Source organism: Geotrypetes seraphini, chromosome 1 (genome assembly GCF_902459505.1).
Source record: "Geotrypetes seraphini chromosome 1, aGeoSer1.1, whole genome shotgun sequence".
In the NCBI taxonomy this organism is placed as follows: Eukaryota; Metazoa; Chordata; class Amphibia; order Gymnophiona; family Dermophiidae; genus Geotrypetes; species Geotrypetes seraphini.
The window spans coordinates 76,438,844-76,457,468 of NC_047084.1; the positions used below are offsets into that span (position 1 = coordinate 76,438,844).

Consider the following 18,625-nt stretch of genomic DNA (forward strand, 5'->3'; position numbering starts at 1 on the left):
CTCCCACCTGTTTGTCCCATCGACTCTTGAAGTCGAGCACGTTACTGGCCTCGACCACCTGGTGGGGAAGATCATTCCATCGATCAATCACCCGTTCAGTGAAGAAGTATTTCCTGGTGTCACCATGAAATCTTCCTCCCTTAAGTTTTAGTGGATGCCCTCTTGTTGCCGTGGGACCCTTTAGAAAAAAGATTTCCTCCTCCACTTTGATGTGGCCCATGATGTATTTAAATGTTTCTATCATGTCCCCCCTTTCTCTGCGTTCTTCAAGAGAATATAAGTGCAGTTTGATCAGACGTTCTTCATATGGGATGCCTTTAAGTCCTGAGACCATCTTAGTGGCCATTGATTACAGCTGGTTTTTGCAACTCCTCCAATGATGGAATGACATAATTTTGCCTTCATGCCAAAGCAACTGGACATACGATTAGATCTGAGGATACAAAAATCTTGGAGAATGAAGGTCATTGGTGTCCAAGAAGAATCAATGAGATAGCAAATCACCTTCATAACTTCCATGGAGACAAAGGGCTCACCCTAACCAAAGCATGGTAACCACTTATCCAAAAGAAATTTAGTGCAAAAAAGTACTGAGGCTGAGGACAAATGCCTTTTTCTCTTCTCACATGTGACTTCAGAAAATCCTCCTTCCACTCCCCCCCCCCCAGGTCAGAACTGTTCCAGTTAATTTCCAGCCTCTTTCCCTCCAGTATTTCATTTTGTGACCAACGGACCGTCTTGACAAAATTCAAATTTATTTTTCTTGCCAAAATTCATGATCAACAGACTTTCCTGCCTCAATCACCTCAAGCCCCAGCCAATCAGGTTTGAGAACCCACTATATATAAAGACAAACTGCAGACCTCTCAGAACACCCTAAAGAAATCTGCAACATGATGAATGAAACTCAGATGTCACGAGACCCAGACAACTACAACAATCATGATGCCAGCTGCGGAAGTCTAAGAGAACAATTTTATAAATATTTTGTTTTGTTTGGGAGGGTAAATGTGTGCCTAATTTAAGCCTATTTTATAAAATCCTATAGGCACTTATGTGTTTTTAAACAATTGCCCCACAAAAGCAGTTCAAATCAGAGCTATAAATGAACTGCTGATGTAAATATAAATGCCTTCATTATGCATGAATGCCCATATTCTATTAGGATTGTGTATAAATCCCAACTCTGAAAGTGCTGTCCTCAAAATTTACCCTACTACTACTACTCACAAGTTGGATACAATTTGAGAAAGGAAGAAAAAGACCTCAGTGATAGTTTAGATGCTTATAAATAAATAAAGAACAAACCTACCTTTTACAAAGTGGCAGTAGGAATTCTCCAGCAGCAAATGCATCAAAGCCCATAGGAACTGAATGAGCTTTGGTGAATTTGCCATAGGGGAATCTCTACCGCAGCTTTGTAAAAGGGGTTATAAGTGTCTTTTATTTATTTATTTTAAAATTCTTTATTCATTTTAAAGTCTTACAGCAAGTGTACAGGAATATGTCATTAATAACTACAATATAACACTTGAAATTCTTTCTCATATAATCCTAAAAACATAAAAATTATAACCCTTCCCACCCACCCTTCCTCAATTAGTGCAATCATACATATCTTAAATATATTATAATCACATTATTTAGTAAAATTTCCATAACAACCCCCTAAGTGTCTTTTATTATAATAATAATAATTTATTTGTGTACCGCCATACCAGGGAGGTTCTAAGCAGCTCACAACACAGGAAATGATACATACATACAATTCCATCAAAATATCCAGATGAAATACGACAAGGAGCTACATACATTTCAATAACACATCTTACCATATAGATAGAAATGCAAGTGATAAAAACATAATGAAGTTAAGAGAAAATATTAAGATATCAACTTACTAAATAAATAAGTCTTTAACAATTTCCTAAAACCTAAATAAGAAGCTTCTAACATCATTTTACCGAGCCATGTATTCAATTTGGCGGCCTGAAAAGAAAAGGTCCTATCAAGGAACTTCTTATAATGGCAGGATTTTACAGAAGGATATGTAAATAACTGCACTCTCAGTGTGTTTTTATTAGAATGACTCCAAGAAAAGTGAGAAAGTGAGTAACCTGGTGACAGACCGAACGCTACTCTATAACAGATGCATGAAAACTTGAACAACACTCTAAGCTCCACCGGCAACCAGTGTAGTTTCAGGTAGAAAGGAGTGACATGTTCCCATTTTTTTAGACCGTAAATAAGGCGGACCGCAGTATTTTGAACTACTCTCAATCTCTTTAAAATTTTCATAGGGGTCCCTAGATAAACGATGTTACAGTAGTCGAGAGTACTTAAAATGGAAGATTGCACCAGTGATTCATCTGGAGATAAGTCAATAATACTTTAAGAACATAAGAATTGCTGCTGTTGGGTCAGACCAATATTCTATCGTGCCCAGCAGTAAGCTCCCGCGGAAGCCCTTGGTCAAAGACCAGCGCCCTAACTGAGTCTAGCAGCCTTACCTGGGTACGTTCGGGTTCAGTAGGAACTTGTCTAACTTTGTCATGAATCCCTGGAGGGTGTTTTCCCCTATAACAGCCTCCAGAAGAGCGTTCCAGATTTCTACCACTCTCTGGATGAAGAAGAACTTCCTTACGTTTGTATGTAATCTATCCCCTTTTAACTTTAGAGAGTGCCCTCTCGTTCTCTCTACCTTGGAGAGGGTGAATAACCTGTCTTTATCTACTAAGGGCTCCTTTTACAAAGGTGTGTTAGGGCCTTAACACGCGGAATAGCATGCGCTAAAATGCCGCGCATGCTAGCCGCTACTGCCTCCTCTTGAGCAGGCAGTAGTTTTTCAACTAGCCTGCGCTATAGCGCGTGCTAATCTGGGGTATGCACTAAAAATGCTAGCGCATCTTTGTAAAAGGAGCCCTAAGTCTATTCCCTTCAGTATCTTGAATGTTTCGATCATGTCCCCTCTCAGTCTCTTTTCAAGGGAGAAGAGGTCCAGTTTCTCTAATCTCTCACTGTACGGCAACTCCTCCAGCTCCTTAACCATTTTAGTCGCTCTTCTCTGGACCCATTCGAGTACTACTATGTCCTTCTTCATGTATGACAACCAGTGCTGGACACAGTATTCCAGGTGGGGGCATACCATGGCCCGTCACAGCGACATGATAACCTTCTCCAATCTGTTTGTGATCCCCTTCTTAATCATTCCTAGCATTCTTTTCGCCCTTTTTGCCGCTGCCACGCATTGCACGGACAGCTTCATTGACTTGCCTACCAGTACTCCCAAGTCTCTTTCCTGGGGGGGTCTCTCCGAGTACTGCATCGGACATCCTGTATTCATTTATAAGATTTTTGTTACCGATATGCATCACCTCATTTGCCATGTCACAGCCCATTTCTCGAGCATGTTTATGTTACGTTGCAGGTCTTCGCAATCCTTCTGTGTCTTCACTACTCTAAATAACTTTGTATCATCTGCAAATTTAATCATCTCGCTCGTCGTACCAATTTCCAGGTCGTTTATAAATATGTTGAAGAGCATGGGTCCAAGAACCGAACCCTGCGGCACTCCATTCATGACGCTTTTCCAGTCCGAGTATTGTCCATTTACCTCCACTCTCTGTTTCCTATCTGCCAACCAGTTTTCAATCCAAGTGAGTATTTTACCCTCGATTCCATGTCTCACAATTTTTCGAAGTAGTCATTCATGTGGAACCTTGTCAAACGCCTTCTGAAAATCCAGATATATAATGTCGACAGGGTCACCCTTGTCTATCTTGGAAATACAGAAGAACCCTCTGATTTAAAGGCATCCACATTTTTTTTAAACTCATGATTCCAGCATCAGTTCAGACAGCATCAGTGCCTCCTCATAAGAATATAAGAATAGCCTTACTGGGTCAGACCAATGGTCCATCAAGCCCAGTAGCCCGTTCTCATGGTGGTCAATCCAGGTCCCTAGTACCTGGCCAAAACACAAGGAGTAGCAACATTCCATGCTACTGATCCAAGGCAAGCAATGGCTTCCCCATGTCTTTCTCAATAACAGACGATGGACTATCCACCCCAATCTCAGTTTCATCGACTCCCCTACAAACAGTGCAAGTACTCAAACTATTGGGTGTCACTTTTGATAGAAAACTAACTTACCACAATCAAATTAGCTCTTTGGAAACCTGTTTCCAAAGACTCCGTATGATTCGCTCACTCACCAAATTACTTGACCCAACATCCATCAAAATCTTAATTCATTCATTAGTAATTTCACATCTCAATTACCGCTATGCTCTTTATAATGCTCAATTACTACAATGTCTTTACCTATACTGCAATGCTCTTCATAATCCAGAAGGAAATAAGGCACTTGTAGATTGTGCAAAATATTTCATTTAAAATTATACCTAATGCAAGGAAATACGACCACGTTATGCCGTTACTAATTAAAGCCCATTGGCTTCCCATAGAGCACAGAATAGCCTATTAAGGCCTAGATCCACTAAGCTTTGCGAGCCTTCTCCGACCAGTTTGCGAGCCTTCTCCTACCCCTCGACCCGATTCACTAACCTCCTGGCCGATCATTCTCCACCCGATCCAATCCACGCATGCAAATGAGGGGAAATGGCATGCAAAGTAGGAAGGCAACAATTCACTAAACAGAAGAAGGAACACCGACTGAGGGATACAGATAAGGGTAGATAAGAGTATGGAAAGAGTAAAGATAAAAACAAGGGGGCTATAGGGCTAAATCAAGATAACATGACAGGTCATGGACCTGATGGGCTGCCACGGGTGCGGACTGCTGGGCGCGATGGACCTCTGGTCTGACCCACCGGAGGCAAATTCTTAATTCTTAAGCGACTGCTGAGGACCAGTTGCTCACGTTCTTGCTGACTGTCCTGCTCTCTGCTGCCCTGAAATCCTAGTAAAGACAAGATTTGCCGACTCTCCTGCTCTCTGCCGCCCTGTCCCTGCCAACTCTCCTGCTCTCTGCTGCCCTGTCCCTGCCGACTCGCCTGCTTTCTGCCGCCCTTCCCTGCAATGCGAGCCTGCGGTTTTAACCGACGGGTTAAAATGGTACAGCATGTTCTGTTACCCAAGGTTGTACAAGACCCCCCTCTGATTGCGTTAATTTGCATGAAAACTTGTAGTGAATCGGTCGCCCGGCCACGGATAGCCCACGGATCAGATCGGTGAGTTTAGTGAATCTAGGCCAAAACCCTTTTACTAAAATTTAAAACCCATACCACTAATCTTCCTGATTTCATTAACAGACTTCTTATTCCATACTCCCCTCAAAGGTCCCTCCGCTCTACATCTCAAAACTTACTTGCCATTCTATCTCTTAGACATATCAATATGATGTGTTCAAATATTTTTTCAGTTACTGCACCATCCCTATCATATGGAACTCTACACTAAATCATTTATGAGAAGAAACATCTTTAACTTAATTCAAGTCTAAATTAAAAACCTACCGTACTTGTTTAGGGACGCTTTTGATGTATAATCGTCCTGTTATGGCGTGATCTTCTTGATTTTTTAACTACTTACCTGGCATTCGATCCCTACCCTATGTTTTCTACCCCTTCTTTGTGCTTTTTCTTTAAATAATATAGTTCTACCTTTTCCCTCATGTTCCAATCAGTCCATTTGTCCTGTTAGTCCTTTGTTTGTCAACTGAAACTTAAAGTTCTGTTTTTATAATTGTACTAGTGTTTAAGCCCATTACATTAATGGGTGCTAGAATAGATGTGTAAACTTTTAGCACAATGGGGCATTGAGGCCATTCTTTCTTTCTTTCTTTGCTTCCTGCTCCCCCTGTCCAGCAGTAGCCCTTCTCCCTTCCTTTTATCTCCCCCCTGTACAGCATTACCCCTTCCCTGTCCAGCAGCACCCCTTCCCTGCTCCCCCTGTACAGCAGTAGCCTTTCTCCCTTCCTTTTACCTCCCCACTGTGCAACAGCAGCATTTCTCTTCCCCCCCCCCTTCCCTGGTCTTCCTTCTCCCTCTTTCCCTCTCTCTCTCGCCCCAAAAGGGTGCTGCTGCAGCATTTCCCCCGCGGTCTCACACAGCCATCGGCAGCATTTCTCAATCTCTCTTCCCTCCCCCTCCCAGATCTCACACAGCTGTTGCCAGCGCAGTATTCACAACTCGCTGTTCCTGCTTGCTTTGGGCCTTTGTCGCTTCCGGGTCCCACCTACTTTATAGTTCTGTGAAGGCAGGACCTGGCAGCGAGGAAGGCTCGAAGCAAACAGGAGCAGCGAGTTGAAGTGTCCCTCCATGTCCTAACTTCCGCCAATGCCGTCCTAGCCAGGAAACGATTTCGGCCATGCTCCGGGGCTTTAACACTGTGCTTGCCGGCTTCGTTTCTCCTCCCTCCCCCCTCATGACTTAACTTCCGGTTTTGGAGGAACAGGGTTGGGAAGTTGGCAAGCAAGCGCAGTCAGAAGTCAGCCAGCGTCGGAGATCAGGAAATCAGCTGAGGCAGGCACTGCGCATGCGCAGCCACGGCACCACGGATCACGGACCCACCAAGTTTGATGTGTGCATGCGTGCTAAGGGTATTATTATAGCAGATGTTATTTTACCCTTTTGGATGTATACTAGCTTGAAGTTTGATTTGGCAGTATAACAAATTTTTTAATAAACTTGGACTTTTCCTCCAGGAAATTGTCCAAACCTTTCTTAAAACCAACTACACTATCCGCTCTTACCACAACCTCCTCGGTCCAAATCAACCAGACAAATTCAGAACAATTAATAGCAGTATTTAATCTGTCATTTCAGCATTTAACTCCTTAACAAATATCAGTTTTAGAATTAAAGTAATGCATGTTCCCATACACATATGACCTCTTTCTTACAAGAGCTTATTTACAAAACATTTTCAGGAAACTTTGATTACAACAATGAGAACAAAACCAATCTGAATCAAAAATATTTTGCCAATTTTTTCAAATTCCCTTCTACTTGGTGTCCATTGGGACCATTAGATTCTTTTCAACAATTAGTGTTATCTCCTTTAACAAGTTTAGAAGATAAGCTTTAAATGGTTTGCAGCAAGACAAGTCTATAGTCATTATTGGATCAGTCAAAGGGGGAATGGTGGTAGTACAAGATAGATCTAAATACGTTGTGGAAGTTTTATGAAGCAATTCTCATATTAGAACTTTTAAAGGCAATTATTTTAATGGAAAAATAGGTTCTTACCTCAGTAATCTTCTTTCTGTTATAATGCATAGGATTCTGCATTGAAGCTGTTGTCCTTTAGTTGCGAACTTTGCAGAAGGGTGTCGCTCATATCTTTCGACTCCTCTCCTTCACCAGTGGAGAACCACTCCCTCTTCAGTTAGTATCAAAACAATCGAACTCCAAGAACAGAAGAAAAGAGAAGGAGGCACATGGGGAACTTTCCTGGAGACAACATACATTTCTATTCTGCTCTATAACTCATGAAAAAAGAACAATAATCAACATGAACTTGCAGCCTAGGAGTATCCAGAAGCCAACTTGCTGTGTACAACTAACACTATCACATAAGAAATCCCAAGGTTCAACAAAAAATAGTGTTGCTCTTAATAAGTTCTTTATTCTTCTTGTTGTTTTGTTTTTGGTTTTTTAATATGCTCATCCAAATGACAGGAGAAGCAGCCCAGTGATGGACCCTAACAATGTTCAAGGCAGCAAACAGACAAATTGTAAATCTGCACAGGGTGGGCTGAAGAGAATCCTATGTCTTGTAACAGAAAGAAGATTATTGAGTTAAGAACCTAATCTTCCATTCTGTTGCAAAGAATTAGAATTCTGTACTGAAGTTGACATTCCAAAGCAGAGCCAGATGTCTAGGGACAGATAAGCCTGCCCACAGCACTGAAGACCCAAATGTGGCATCCTCTTGAGCTACCACATCCACTCTGCAGAACCTTATAAAGCTATGAAGAGTAAACCTAGTGGCTGCTTTACCGATTTCATTGAGTTGAATAGCCTTGGACTTCGCCTAGGAGGAGGCCACACTTCTAGAATTGGGAGTTATACCGGAGGACTGAAGGGGGGATGTGGTCCCTCTACACAAAAGTGAAAGTAAGGAAGATGTAGGGAATTACAGGCCAGTAAGTCTGACTTCTCTTGTAAGCAAATTAATGGAAACGCTTATAAAACAAAGAATGGTGAAGTTTCTGGAATCCAGTGGATTACAGGACTGAAGGCAACATGGATTCACTAGAGGTAGATCTTAAGGTGGCCAAACAGGTTGAAAAGATGACGGCAAAAGCTAGAAGGATACTAGGGTGCATAGGGAGAGGTATGGCAAGTAGGAAAAAGGAGCTATTGATGCCCTTGTATAAAGTCTCTGGTGAGACCTCATTTATAATATTGTGTATAATTCTTGAGGCCGCACCTTCAAAAAGATATAAAAAGGATGGAGTTGGTCCAGAGGAAGGCTACTAAAATGGTGCCTAGTCTTCAAGTAGATGTTTGAAACCGTTTCCCAGAAGAGGTACTGTAGACAGAGACTCTGTCTAAATTCAAGAAAGCGTGGGATAGACATGTGCAATCTCTTAGAGAGAGGAAGAGAGAATGGTTACAGCGGATGGGCAGACTGGATGGGCTATTTGGCCTTTATCTGCCATCATGTTTCTATGAAAGAGAAGCAGGACTTTGGAGTGATAGTATGTGATGATCTTAAGGTGGCCAAAGCTAGAAGGATGCTAGGGTGCATAGAGAGAGGTAAGGCCAGTAGGAAAAAGTAGGTATTGATTTCCCTGTATAAGACTCTGGTGAGTCCTCTTTTAGAATATTGTGTACAATTCTGGAGACTGCACTTTCAAAATGATATAAACAGGATTGAGTTGGTCCAGAGGAAGGCTACTAAAATGGTTAGTGGCTGTCATCATAAGACATGGGGACATACTTAAAGATCTCAATATGTATACCATACCATATTGTTTCTTATACCCCTGGGAATCATTGCAGCTTACATGAGATTATTAAGGTTAGCAGAATAGACATTAAAAATCATAGCAAGACTATAATGAAAATAGATGTGTTTTTAGTACCTTCCTAAATTGAAAATAGGAGGCGGTCTGATGTAAGCAGATCAGGAGGCAGTTCCAAATTTTGGGGCCTTGAAACTCGAAGGTGGATTCGAAGAGTGATTTCCTCTGATCTTGACATGGAGAGGGAAGAGGTAATTTATGGCATTGAGTCATTCTTGAGTTATAGAAGGAGTATGAAACTTGGATGGCTGAAGTTAGCTCAGTCAAGCTTTCTCCATATATAGCCCTGTGAACCATACATACAATTTTAAACTGAATTCTATACTTGACTGGCAGCCAGTGTAGTTCTATCAGCAGTGGACTGGCCCTCTCAAATCGAGCCTTGTGAAAAACCAGTCTAGCCACTGTGTTCTGGAATAGCTGTACCCTCTGAAGTCCTTTTTTTGTGATGTTGTAATATAAAGAGTTGCAATAATCTAGATATGGAAGTTGAACTACTTGAGTCAATGTCCAAAATCTAGTTGGACTCAGGACTGATCTTATCATCCTCAACTGCCTCAATCTGAAGAAAAATCTTTTGAACAGATATAAAAAGGATGGAGTCGGTCCAGAGGAAGGCTACTAAAATGGTGTGTGGTCTTCGTGATAAGGTATATGGGGACAAACTTAAAGATCTCAAACTGTATACTTTGGAGGAAATGCGGGAGAGGGGAGATATGATAGAGACGTTTAAGTACCTATATAATGTAAATGTGCATGAGTCAAGTCAAGGAAACTCTGCAATGAGAGGGCATAGGATGAAATTAGGAGGTGATAGGCTCAGGATTAATCTAAGGAAATACTTTTTACAGAAAGGGTGGTAGATGCTTGGAACAGTCTACCGGAAGAGGTGGTGGAAACAGAGACTGTGTCTGAATTCAAGAGGGCCTGGGATAGTAACGTGGGATCTCTCAGAGAGAGAAAGAGATAATGGTTACTGTAGATGGGCAGACTAGATGGACCATTTGGCCTTTATCTGCCATCATGTTTCTATGTTTCTATGAGGTAATCTGCTCGCTCATGGCTAGATTGGAATCTAGAATTACTGCTAATACTTTTGATGTTTTATTAATCATAAGCTTCTCACCTGAGGATAGGGTACTGAGCTCTCTGGGGAGAAAGGGATAGAAAACAAATTAAATAAATAAATACTTTGGAGAAAAAGCAGGAGAGGGGAGATATGACAGAGATGTTTAAATACCTACATGGCATAGTATAAATGCACATGAGACGAGTCTGTTTCATTTGAAAGGAAGCTCTGGAATGAGAGGGCATAGGATGAAGATAAATGGAGATAGACTCAGGAGTAATCTAAGATACTTTTTTTATAGAAAGGGTGTTAGACGTGTGGGGAATAGGCTCCAGGTAGATATGGTGGAAACAAATCCTATGTCTGAATTCAAGAAAGCGTGGGACAGGCACATTGGATGTCTTAGGGAAAAGAGGAGATGCTATGGATGGGCAGACTGGATGGGCCATTTGGCTTTTATCTGCCATCATACTTCTGTTTCTATGCTATGAGAGAGATATGTGGCTGTTTGCTGCAGGCAATATAGGAGATCTTAGAGATACTGAAGCCCAAGGCGTGACGCTACCTTCAGGTATTAGGCTCGATGGCAGCCACCCTGGAAGTCATCCCCTGGGTGAAAGCACATATGCATCCTCTCCCAAATTCCCTCCTCTCCTGGTGGTCCGTATGACAGTATTCTTTTCAGATGCAGCTCCTCTGGTCATGAGAGGCATGGAGCAGCTTATGTTGGTGGCTCCAGAGCAACTCCTTATCAAAAGGCATGCCCCTCAGAACCACCTCGTGAGTGATGCTCACAACTGATGCCAGCCTGAACAGCTGGGGGTCCATTTGCTTTGATTACCTGCTCCAGGGCAAATGGGTGCCACAGGAGAGCAAGTGGTCCATAAATCATCTGGAACTGAGAGCCATTCATTTTGCGTTGAAAGTACTGGAGATTTCCCTAGTAGGAAAGGTAGTCAGAGTATTCTCCAACAATGCCACCACGGTAGCATATATGAACAGAACAGACAGGTAGGCACCAGAAGTATCCCATTGCATCTGGAACACAGATGTTGTTCAAGTGAGCGAGTTCCGTTTTTTAAGCAGTTCTTAAGTTGAATTTGTATGTAACTCGGATCCTGTACAGTACAGTCTATAAAAACATTAAACGTTAAAGAACATTAAACAGTCCTCATAATAAAATACTGTAGTTTAAATAGAAAGAAAAGATAGAAGGTTTACACTTACTTTTGTTCTTCATCTGTCCCACTGTTCCCTCTCCACCATCACATCCATCATTTCTTCCTCTCATCTCTCTTCCCCATGAATCTGTACTTCACGCCTCCCCCCCACCAGTCCAATCTTTCTCTTTCCCTCCCTATGCCCAACAATTCACCTCTTTCTTCATTTCCTCATGTGCACCATCTCTCTTCCCCTCTCACACAGACACCCATGCCCTTTCTATTCCTTCCCCCACCTCAGCATCTCTTGCCCTCACTTCCTCCATTCTTCCATCCTATGTCTCAAGTTCATTCTGTGTCTCAAGTTCATGCTCCCTCTCTCCTTCCATCTTTCCATCCTTATTCTGAAATTTGTGCTCCCTCCCTTCCTTCTAAGTCCCAACGTGGCCATGTTTCTCCCTTCCTGTGCCAACGCACCCCTCTTTTCCGCCTTTCCTGTCCCAACGCAACCCTCCTCCTCCCTTCTGTGTCCCAACATGCCCCTCATCATCCTTCCCTCTGACCCGTGTCCCAAATTCATGCCTTCCTCCCCTGGAGGTTTACCTCCGCTGACCGGCTGCCTCCTCCCAGCCATATTTTTGTCCACAAAGCCACAGTCACAGTTCCTACACGTGGCCCGCAGCTGACCCAGAAGTCTTCCCTTTGATGTCAGAGGGAAGGCTTCCAGGTCAGCCACAGGCCGTGTGCAAGAGCCGTTGCTTGCAGCTTTGTGAAAAGAAGTGCAGCTGGGAGGAGACAGCCAGCCAGTGTAGGTAAACACCTGCAGGAGGAAGGCAACAAATTTGGAAAGCAGAACTGAGGGAATGATGATGAGGGGCGTGTTGGGACATGGAAGGGAGGAAGAGGGGAGTGTTGGCAGGACCTTGGTTCGTAAGTACAGGTCTGAAGTAAGTCGGGCATTCTTAACTCGGGGACTGTCTATATATCAGCCGCATTTGATACAGACAACCTTTCAGCGCTTCTTTTTTGTCTAAGTGAACTTGGCCTGGGTAGCATAGTTTTAAAGTGGAAGTCATCTTGTGGGGTGCCTCAAGGTTCACCGCTATCCCCTTCTTTATTTAATGTTTATTTATGAGTCTTAGGAAAATTATTTTCTTGACTACATATTCATATAATTTCATATGCAGATTATATTTTTTTGCTTTGCTCTGCTAAAGACCAATTTGATGATACTGTGAAATTTGTGAAGTGTTTAGTGGAAGAACTGAGCAGTGGCCCATATGGATTTCTTAAAGTTAAAGAAACTAAAAACTAGAGTGTTATGTTTTGGAGCTTTTGACTCACTCCTAATAATGGATTTAATATTGATCTCCGGCGAGACACTTAGGTTAGAGAGAGCTGCTAAAATTCTAGCAATTGTCAACTCAGGCCTTACTTTTGAAGATCAGATTAACTCATTGGTCAGGAAGGTGTTTTTTTTTTTAGAATGAGATAATTAAGAATTATAATATCCGTTCTGAGTCAGAATAGCTTTAGGATTGTAGCTCAGGCAGTTCTACTCCCTCATTTAGATTACTACAATGCCTTTTATTGTGGTACAACTGAGAAGGGGGTTTAAGAGACTGCAGTTATTGCAGAAAACTGAAGCAAGATTGATTTACTGCCTGGATAAATTTGAGAGGGTTAGTCCATTGCTGATGGAATACATTGGTTGCCAGTGAAAAAGAAAATCTTGTTTAAAATTGCTTCTTTGATTCATACAAGAATATACAGAATAAATTCAGATGGGTTGATCTCAGCAATAAGGATCCAAATACCATTTAATGGCTCGAGAACAGTGCCAAAGTTATAAGCTAAATTTCCCTTTGCATATCAGGGACCTAAGATTTGAAATAGCTTACCCCTTTGCGATGGCTTGATTCTTCTTATTATTTTTGGATGATGCTAAAAGACAGATCTCTTCTCTCCTTAATGATATATTAAGTTTGATGTTGTAAATCCCTAGATTGCGGGGTGGAGTATTGTAAGATACAAGAAACAATATGGTATGGTACTTGCAAAAAAAATGAGCCAATGAGCTACCAATTCTCTATCGATGATGTCACTTCCTCAAAGGTGAGTCAGTTGAAATCTAGATTTATAGAAAGCTTTAAATAAAGTCTCTCATGAGAGGCTCCTGAGAAAATTAAAAAGCCATGAGATAGAAGGCAATAACCAGGAATTGGTTAAAAAGATAGAAAAGAGAGAGTAGGGTTAAAAGAGGAGATAGATGGAGGAAGATAGATAGTGGCGTATCCAGGGATCTGTACTGGGACTTGCACTTTTCAGCATATTCATAAATGATCTGGAAATGGGAACATGACTAAAGTAATCAATTTTGCAGATACAGTACTTTAAACCAAATTGTAGTTCCCTAAAAAAACAGGGAAAAAGTTAAGTTTCCAGTATAATGAGGGGGGTTACAACCCCCCTAAACCCCCCACAACGCCAGCGCAATCTCTATTAAGTAAAGTGGGGGGGGGGTCCCCACCAACACCCCCTGTCGGAGCCCTTTAAAATATGGTTTTTCTTCGGCGCGATGAAGTCCTGCGCTCAGTTGTCCGCGCTCGGTTGTCAGCGCACCTTTGTCCTCGCGCGCTTTAGACTATGAATCCTACCCCCCTACCCTTCTGTTTCAGTTGGTCTGTATGTCGAGTTGTTTGCCCCATTTTATAGTTAGTCCATAAATTGTAATAGTATATGTGTACATTTTAATGACTTATTATTGTATCTTGCTTAGCCAAACAAAATAAGCAATTATATCAAATTTTAATAAAAACTTGAATGACACAAAATTATTCAAAGCTGTTAAACTGCATGCATATTGTAAGAAATTGCAGGAGGACCTTGTGAGACTGGAAGATTGTGCACCCAAATAGCAGATGAAATGTAACAGGGACAAGTGCAAAGTGATGCACCTAAAGAAGTGATGCACCCAAACTATAGCTATACCATACAAGGTTCCAAATTAACAGCCACTACCTGAACAAAAAAGATCTAGATGTCATTGTGAACACCAAAATCTCTTGCTCTGCTGTGGGTGGCACAATGCCTTTGTATTACTCCATGGTGCAACTGTACCTTGAGTATACTATATAATTTTGGGCACCACATCTCATAAGAATAGCATTATTGGGTCAGACCAATGGTCTATCAAGCCCAGTAGCCCATTCTCACAGTGGCCAATCCAGGTCACTAGTACCTGGCCAAAATCCAAGGAGTAGCAATATTCCATGCTACCTCTTTCCTCTATCTTGGCTCTCCTCGAATCCTACCTCCACCAGATCCACTCAAAAATTCAAATTATCCTTCCCCTCTTTAAAAGGCATATCCCATATAGGAAAACTTGGGACATCCCTCCTCTTCAGGATCACCGAGCTGTGGAACAGCTTCACTGCCCCTCTTCAGAGTTCGACCTCCCTCCAATGCTTTCGAAAACATTTGAAAACTTGGCTTTTCGCTAAAATGTAACTACTCCCTCCCTCTCCATTATACTAAGTCCCCTCTTTCTTTCTTTTTACTAAGCCCTTCTCCTTTACATTGGAGTTCCTTTCTATATTAATTCCTGTAAACCGTGTCGAGCTCCACTTTTGTGGAGATGATGCGGTATATAAACTTAAGGTTTAGTTTAGTTTTAGTTTAGTTTGATAACAGACTAGGAACTTGTCCAAACCTTTCTTAAAACCAGCTACGCTATCTGCTCTTACCACATCCTCTGGCAACGCGTTCCAGAGCTTAACTATTCTCAGTGAAAAAAAATTTCCACCCATTGGTTTTAAAAGTATTTCCTTGTAACTTCATCGAGTGTTCCCCTATTCTTTGTCATTTTTGACCGAGTGAAAAATTGATCCACTTGTACCTGTTCTGCTCCACTCAGGATTTTGTAGACTTCAATCATATCTCCACTCAGCTGTCTCTTTTCCAAGCTGAAGAGCCCTAACCATCAGGGCAGGATTAACCAATAGGCCAAGTGGGCACGTGCCTAGGGCCCGAAATGGTCAGGGGGGGCCCGATGAAGGAAGGCATCAACATTGTTTTTTCTAAACAGCGATGGGCCCCTCCAGCATCAATTGGCAACGTGGGCCCCACCCCAATCGGCAAACCTCCCCCCCCCCCATCGACAGAAAATAAGACAAACAAGCAACATGGGTAAGAAAGGTAACGGGAACTGTAATTGTGCTTGCCCAAAGCTTCCCTCTGACGCAGCTTCCTGTTTCTGCCTGGGCGCATGGTGGGGTGGGGTGGAGCAGGAGGCCCAGTATATTTGTGTGCCTAGGGGCCCTCGACAAATTAATCCTGCCCTGCTAACTGTTTTAGTCTTTCCTCATACGAGAGGAGTTCCATCACCTTTACCATCTTGGTCACTCTTCTTTGAACCTTTTCTGGCGCCACTATATCTTTCTTGAGATAAGGAGACCAGAACTGAACGCAATATTCCAAATGAGGTCGCACCATGGAGTGATACAGGGGCATTATGACATTCTTAGTTTTATTAACCATCATTTTTTTAAATAATTGCCAGGTATTGCAGAATTAGAAAAGGTACAGAAGAACAGCAAAATTGATTAAGGGAACAGAATTCCTCTCTTTTGAGGAAAGACTAAAGAGGTTAGGGCTTGTCAGCTTGAAGAAAAAATTGCTTTGGGGGAGAAATGACAGTTCTATGAAATCTTCCTGAGTGAAGTGGAAACTGAAAATACAAATCAATTGTTTCCTCTTTCAAAAAGTACAAAGAAGTTACATCATGCATAGCTAACCTCTGGGACTCATTGATGGACGATGCTACAAAAGCTGGTAGTATAGCTGGGTTTAAAATAGGTTAGGATAAATTCTTGGAGAAAAAGTCCACATTATTATTAAAAGAGGGATGGTTAACAAGACTAAGAATCGTTCCATGGTGTGACCTCACCTGGAGTATTGCGTTCAATTCTGGGTGCCTTATCTCAAGAAAGATATAGTGGAACTAGAAAAGGTGGCCAAGGTGATACAGGGGGTGGATCTCCTCTCGTATGAGGAAAGACTAAAAAGGTTAGGGCTCTTCAGCTTGGAGAAGAGATGACTGAGTGGATACATGATTGAAGTGTACAAAATCCTGAGTGGTGTAGAATGGGTACAAGTGGATTGATTTTTTTACCCCATCAAAAATTAGGGGATACTCAAAATATTTTTTTCACTCAGAATAGTTAAGCTCTGGAACGTGTTGCCAGAGGTTGTGGTAAGAGCGATTAACGTAGCTGGTTTTAAGAAAGGTTTGGACAATTTCCCGGAGGAAAAGTCTATATTATTGAGACAGACATGGGGAAAGCCACTACTTGTCCTGGATCAGTAGCATGAAATGTTGCTACTATTTAGGTTTATTCTGCAGGTAAGCAACATGGAGTCTTACTACTTTTGGGGATCCTACCAGATACTTGTGACTTGGATTGGGCCACTATTAGAAAAAAGATACTGTGCTATGGTCTGAACTAATTTGGCAGTTCTTATGTTCTTCCTCTGCAGCTCCTCAATATCTCCCCTCTTTTACCGTTTCCTATACTCCTCCCCAAGAACTCCCTTCATTGGGTAAGTCAATTATCTGTACCATTCTCTACTGCCAACTCCAGTCTATGTCCATTCTCTCTTGCTGTACCATACACCTAGAACAGACTGCCTGAGTCAGTACATCAAGCTCTTTTTCTGGTAGTATTCAAATCTAGGCTAAAAGCCTACTTCTTCGAAGTTGTAAACCACCCATGCCTGTTTATCATTCCCTCTCTGAAAAACTTCCTAATCCTATCCTGTTTGTCTGATTAGATTATAAGCTTTACTGAGCAGGGATGTTTCTTGAATGTTTAAAGTACAGCACTGGGTACATCTAACAGCACTATAGAAATTATAAGTAGTAGTAGTAGTAGTTTTTAAGTTCACCATTGGCTTCAACTATCACATCTGTTAAGTGTTTACACAAAAGAAGAATAAGCATGGAAAACTCACAAATTCTTGCCCCTAGATGGCGCTCCTCTAGAACAGGGTGTAGGCACTAATATCACTAAGAGCCTCTTTTATCTAGCATGGGCCAGTGCAGTAAATGCACTGAAGCCCATAGGGATTGAATAGGCATTGGTAGGGTTACCAGATTTTCCGTTTGGATAATCCGGACCCCTAGACCCGCCCCTCAGGCCCGCCTAGTTCCACCCATCCCCGCCCCTTTTCGCTCCAATCCTGCCCCCAATCCCGCCCTAGCCCCCCCCCCCCCCGGGGAAATTCGAACGTCTGGTAACCCTAGGCTTTGGTGCATTTGCCAGGTGGCACTCACTGCTGTATCTTGATAAAAGAGGCCCTATGGAGGAAAGTATACACCAACCCTACTCTGTGAATAAATGCAGCAGTTTAGTTTCATGTGGTTATCAAAGCAGCGCCACTCAATCAGCACCAAAATCAATCGCAACTTTTTTTTTTTAATGTGGGAAAAGGGAAAACAATCTATTGAATTAAAAAAATACATTCTTGGACCACAATATTTCAAGCAGAAAGTACTATGGATACCGACAAATGGCGTTATATGCGTCTATCTCACGCCTCCTGACTCCTTCTAGCATATTTGACGATTGCTTGCATCTAAAAGATATTTGAAAGGAAAGAATGTGTATGTGTGTGCTTCAATTACAGAAATACTGACATTTCCTGAGCCCAGGCTCTCAACATTCCTCACTCAAAATGTCATCCAACCTCAGTATGCCGGCATAACACGACTCAGAAGTCTACAGATCATCCTCTTTACAAAATCTGAAAACTGACATGCCAAATGCTGTACCACATTAACTTCATTCATATACCAAAGATGGAAAGCAGCTTGTGGTACAACTAGACATTTCAGAACCCTAAATGCATGTTCTCTTCACAGGCAAAGTAGAAATGACATGTCAGAATGTTACCAGGAAAATCTTAGGAGACTATACAGAAGATTTTTCAGGCCAAACATTTGCCTCAGAACTATGAAGCAGACTCAAAGATGATCTCAGGAAAGAGAAAAGTGATAATCCTCACTCTTTTCTCTTCCTAACGCTGCCCAGTTCGAATCCATTTCTTTCTGGTTTGCAGGGTATCCTGCTGTACAATGAGGATGTGCTTCCTCAGTATCACAAAGCTTACATGGATTACACGGTATCACATAAACCACCAGCTTGCACTGTTTAAACTCTGAATTTTTCATCCTTACTGAGGGCTTCTTTAAGCCTCCCCAAATCCCTTTGTGATCATAACTAGGGGAAATTCACGTATTTTCCTGACACAGCCTGTGGCTGAGGCCTTCCTTTCCACACACATCTGCTGCCTGCTTCCCTCTGGCCTTCCACCCTCAGAGCACTGCAATATCTGCCCCCT

General features: G+C 42.1%; 1 protein-coding gene across 5 annotated transcripts in view; it reads right to left on the reverse strand.

Annotated features, from left to right (window-relative positions):
* ZNF532 (zinc finger protein 532) overlaps positions 1-18,625 on the reverse strand; it is a 149,934-nt gene that overhangs the window by 114,507 nt on the left and 16,802 nt on the right. For 2 of the 5 annotated variants that reach the window (XM_033933579.1, XM_033933605.1), the window contains exon 1: positions 18,395-18,584. The exons of the other annotated variants lie outside the window; for them this stretch is intronic. In XM_033933579.1, coding sequence (XP_033789470.1) covers positions 18,395-18,455 — 61 coding nt within the window. In that variant the 5' untranslated portion in view covers positions 18,456-18,584. Of the gene's footprint in view, positions 1-18,394; positions 18,585-18,625 lie in introns of those variants that run through there. 5 annotated transcript variants of the gene reach the window in all.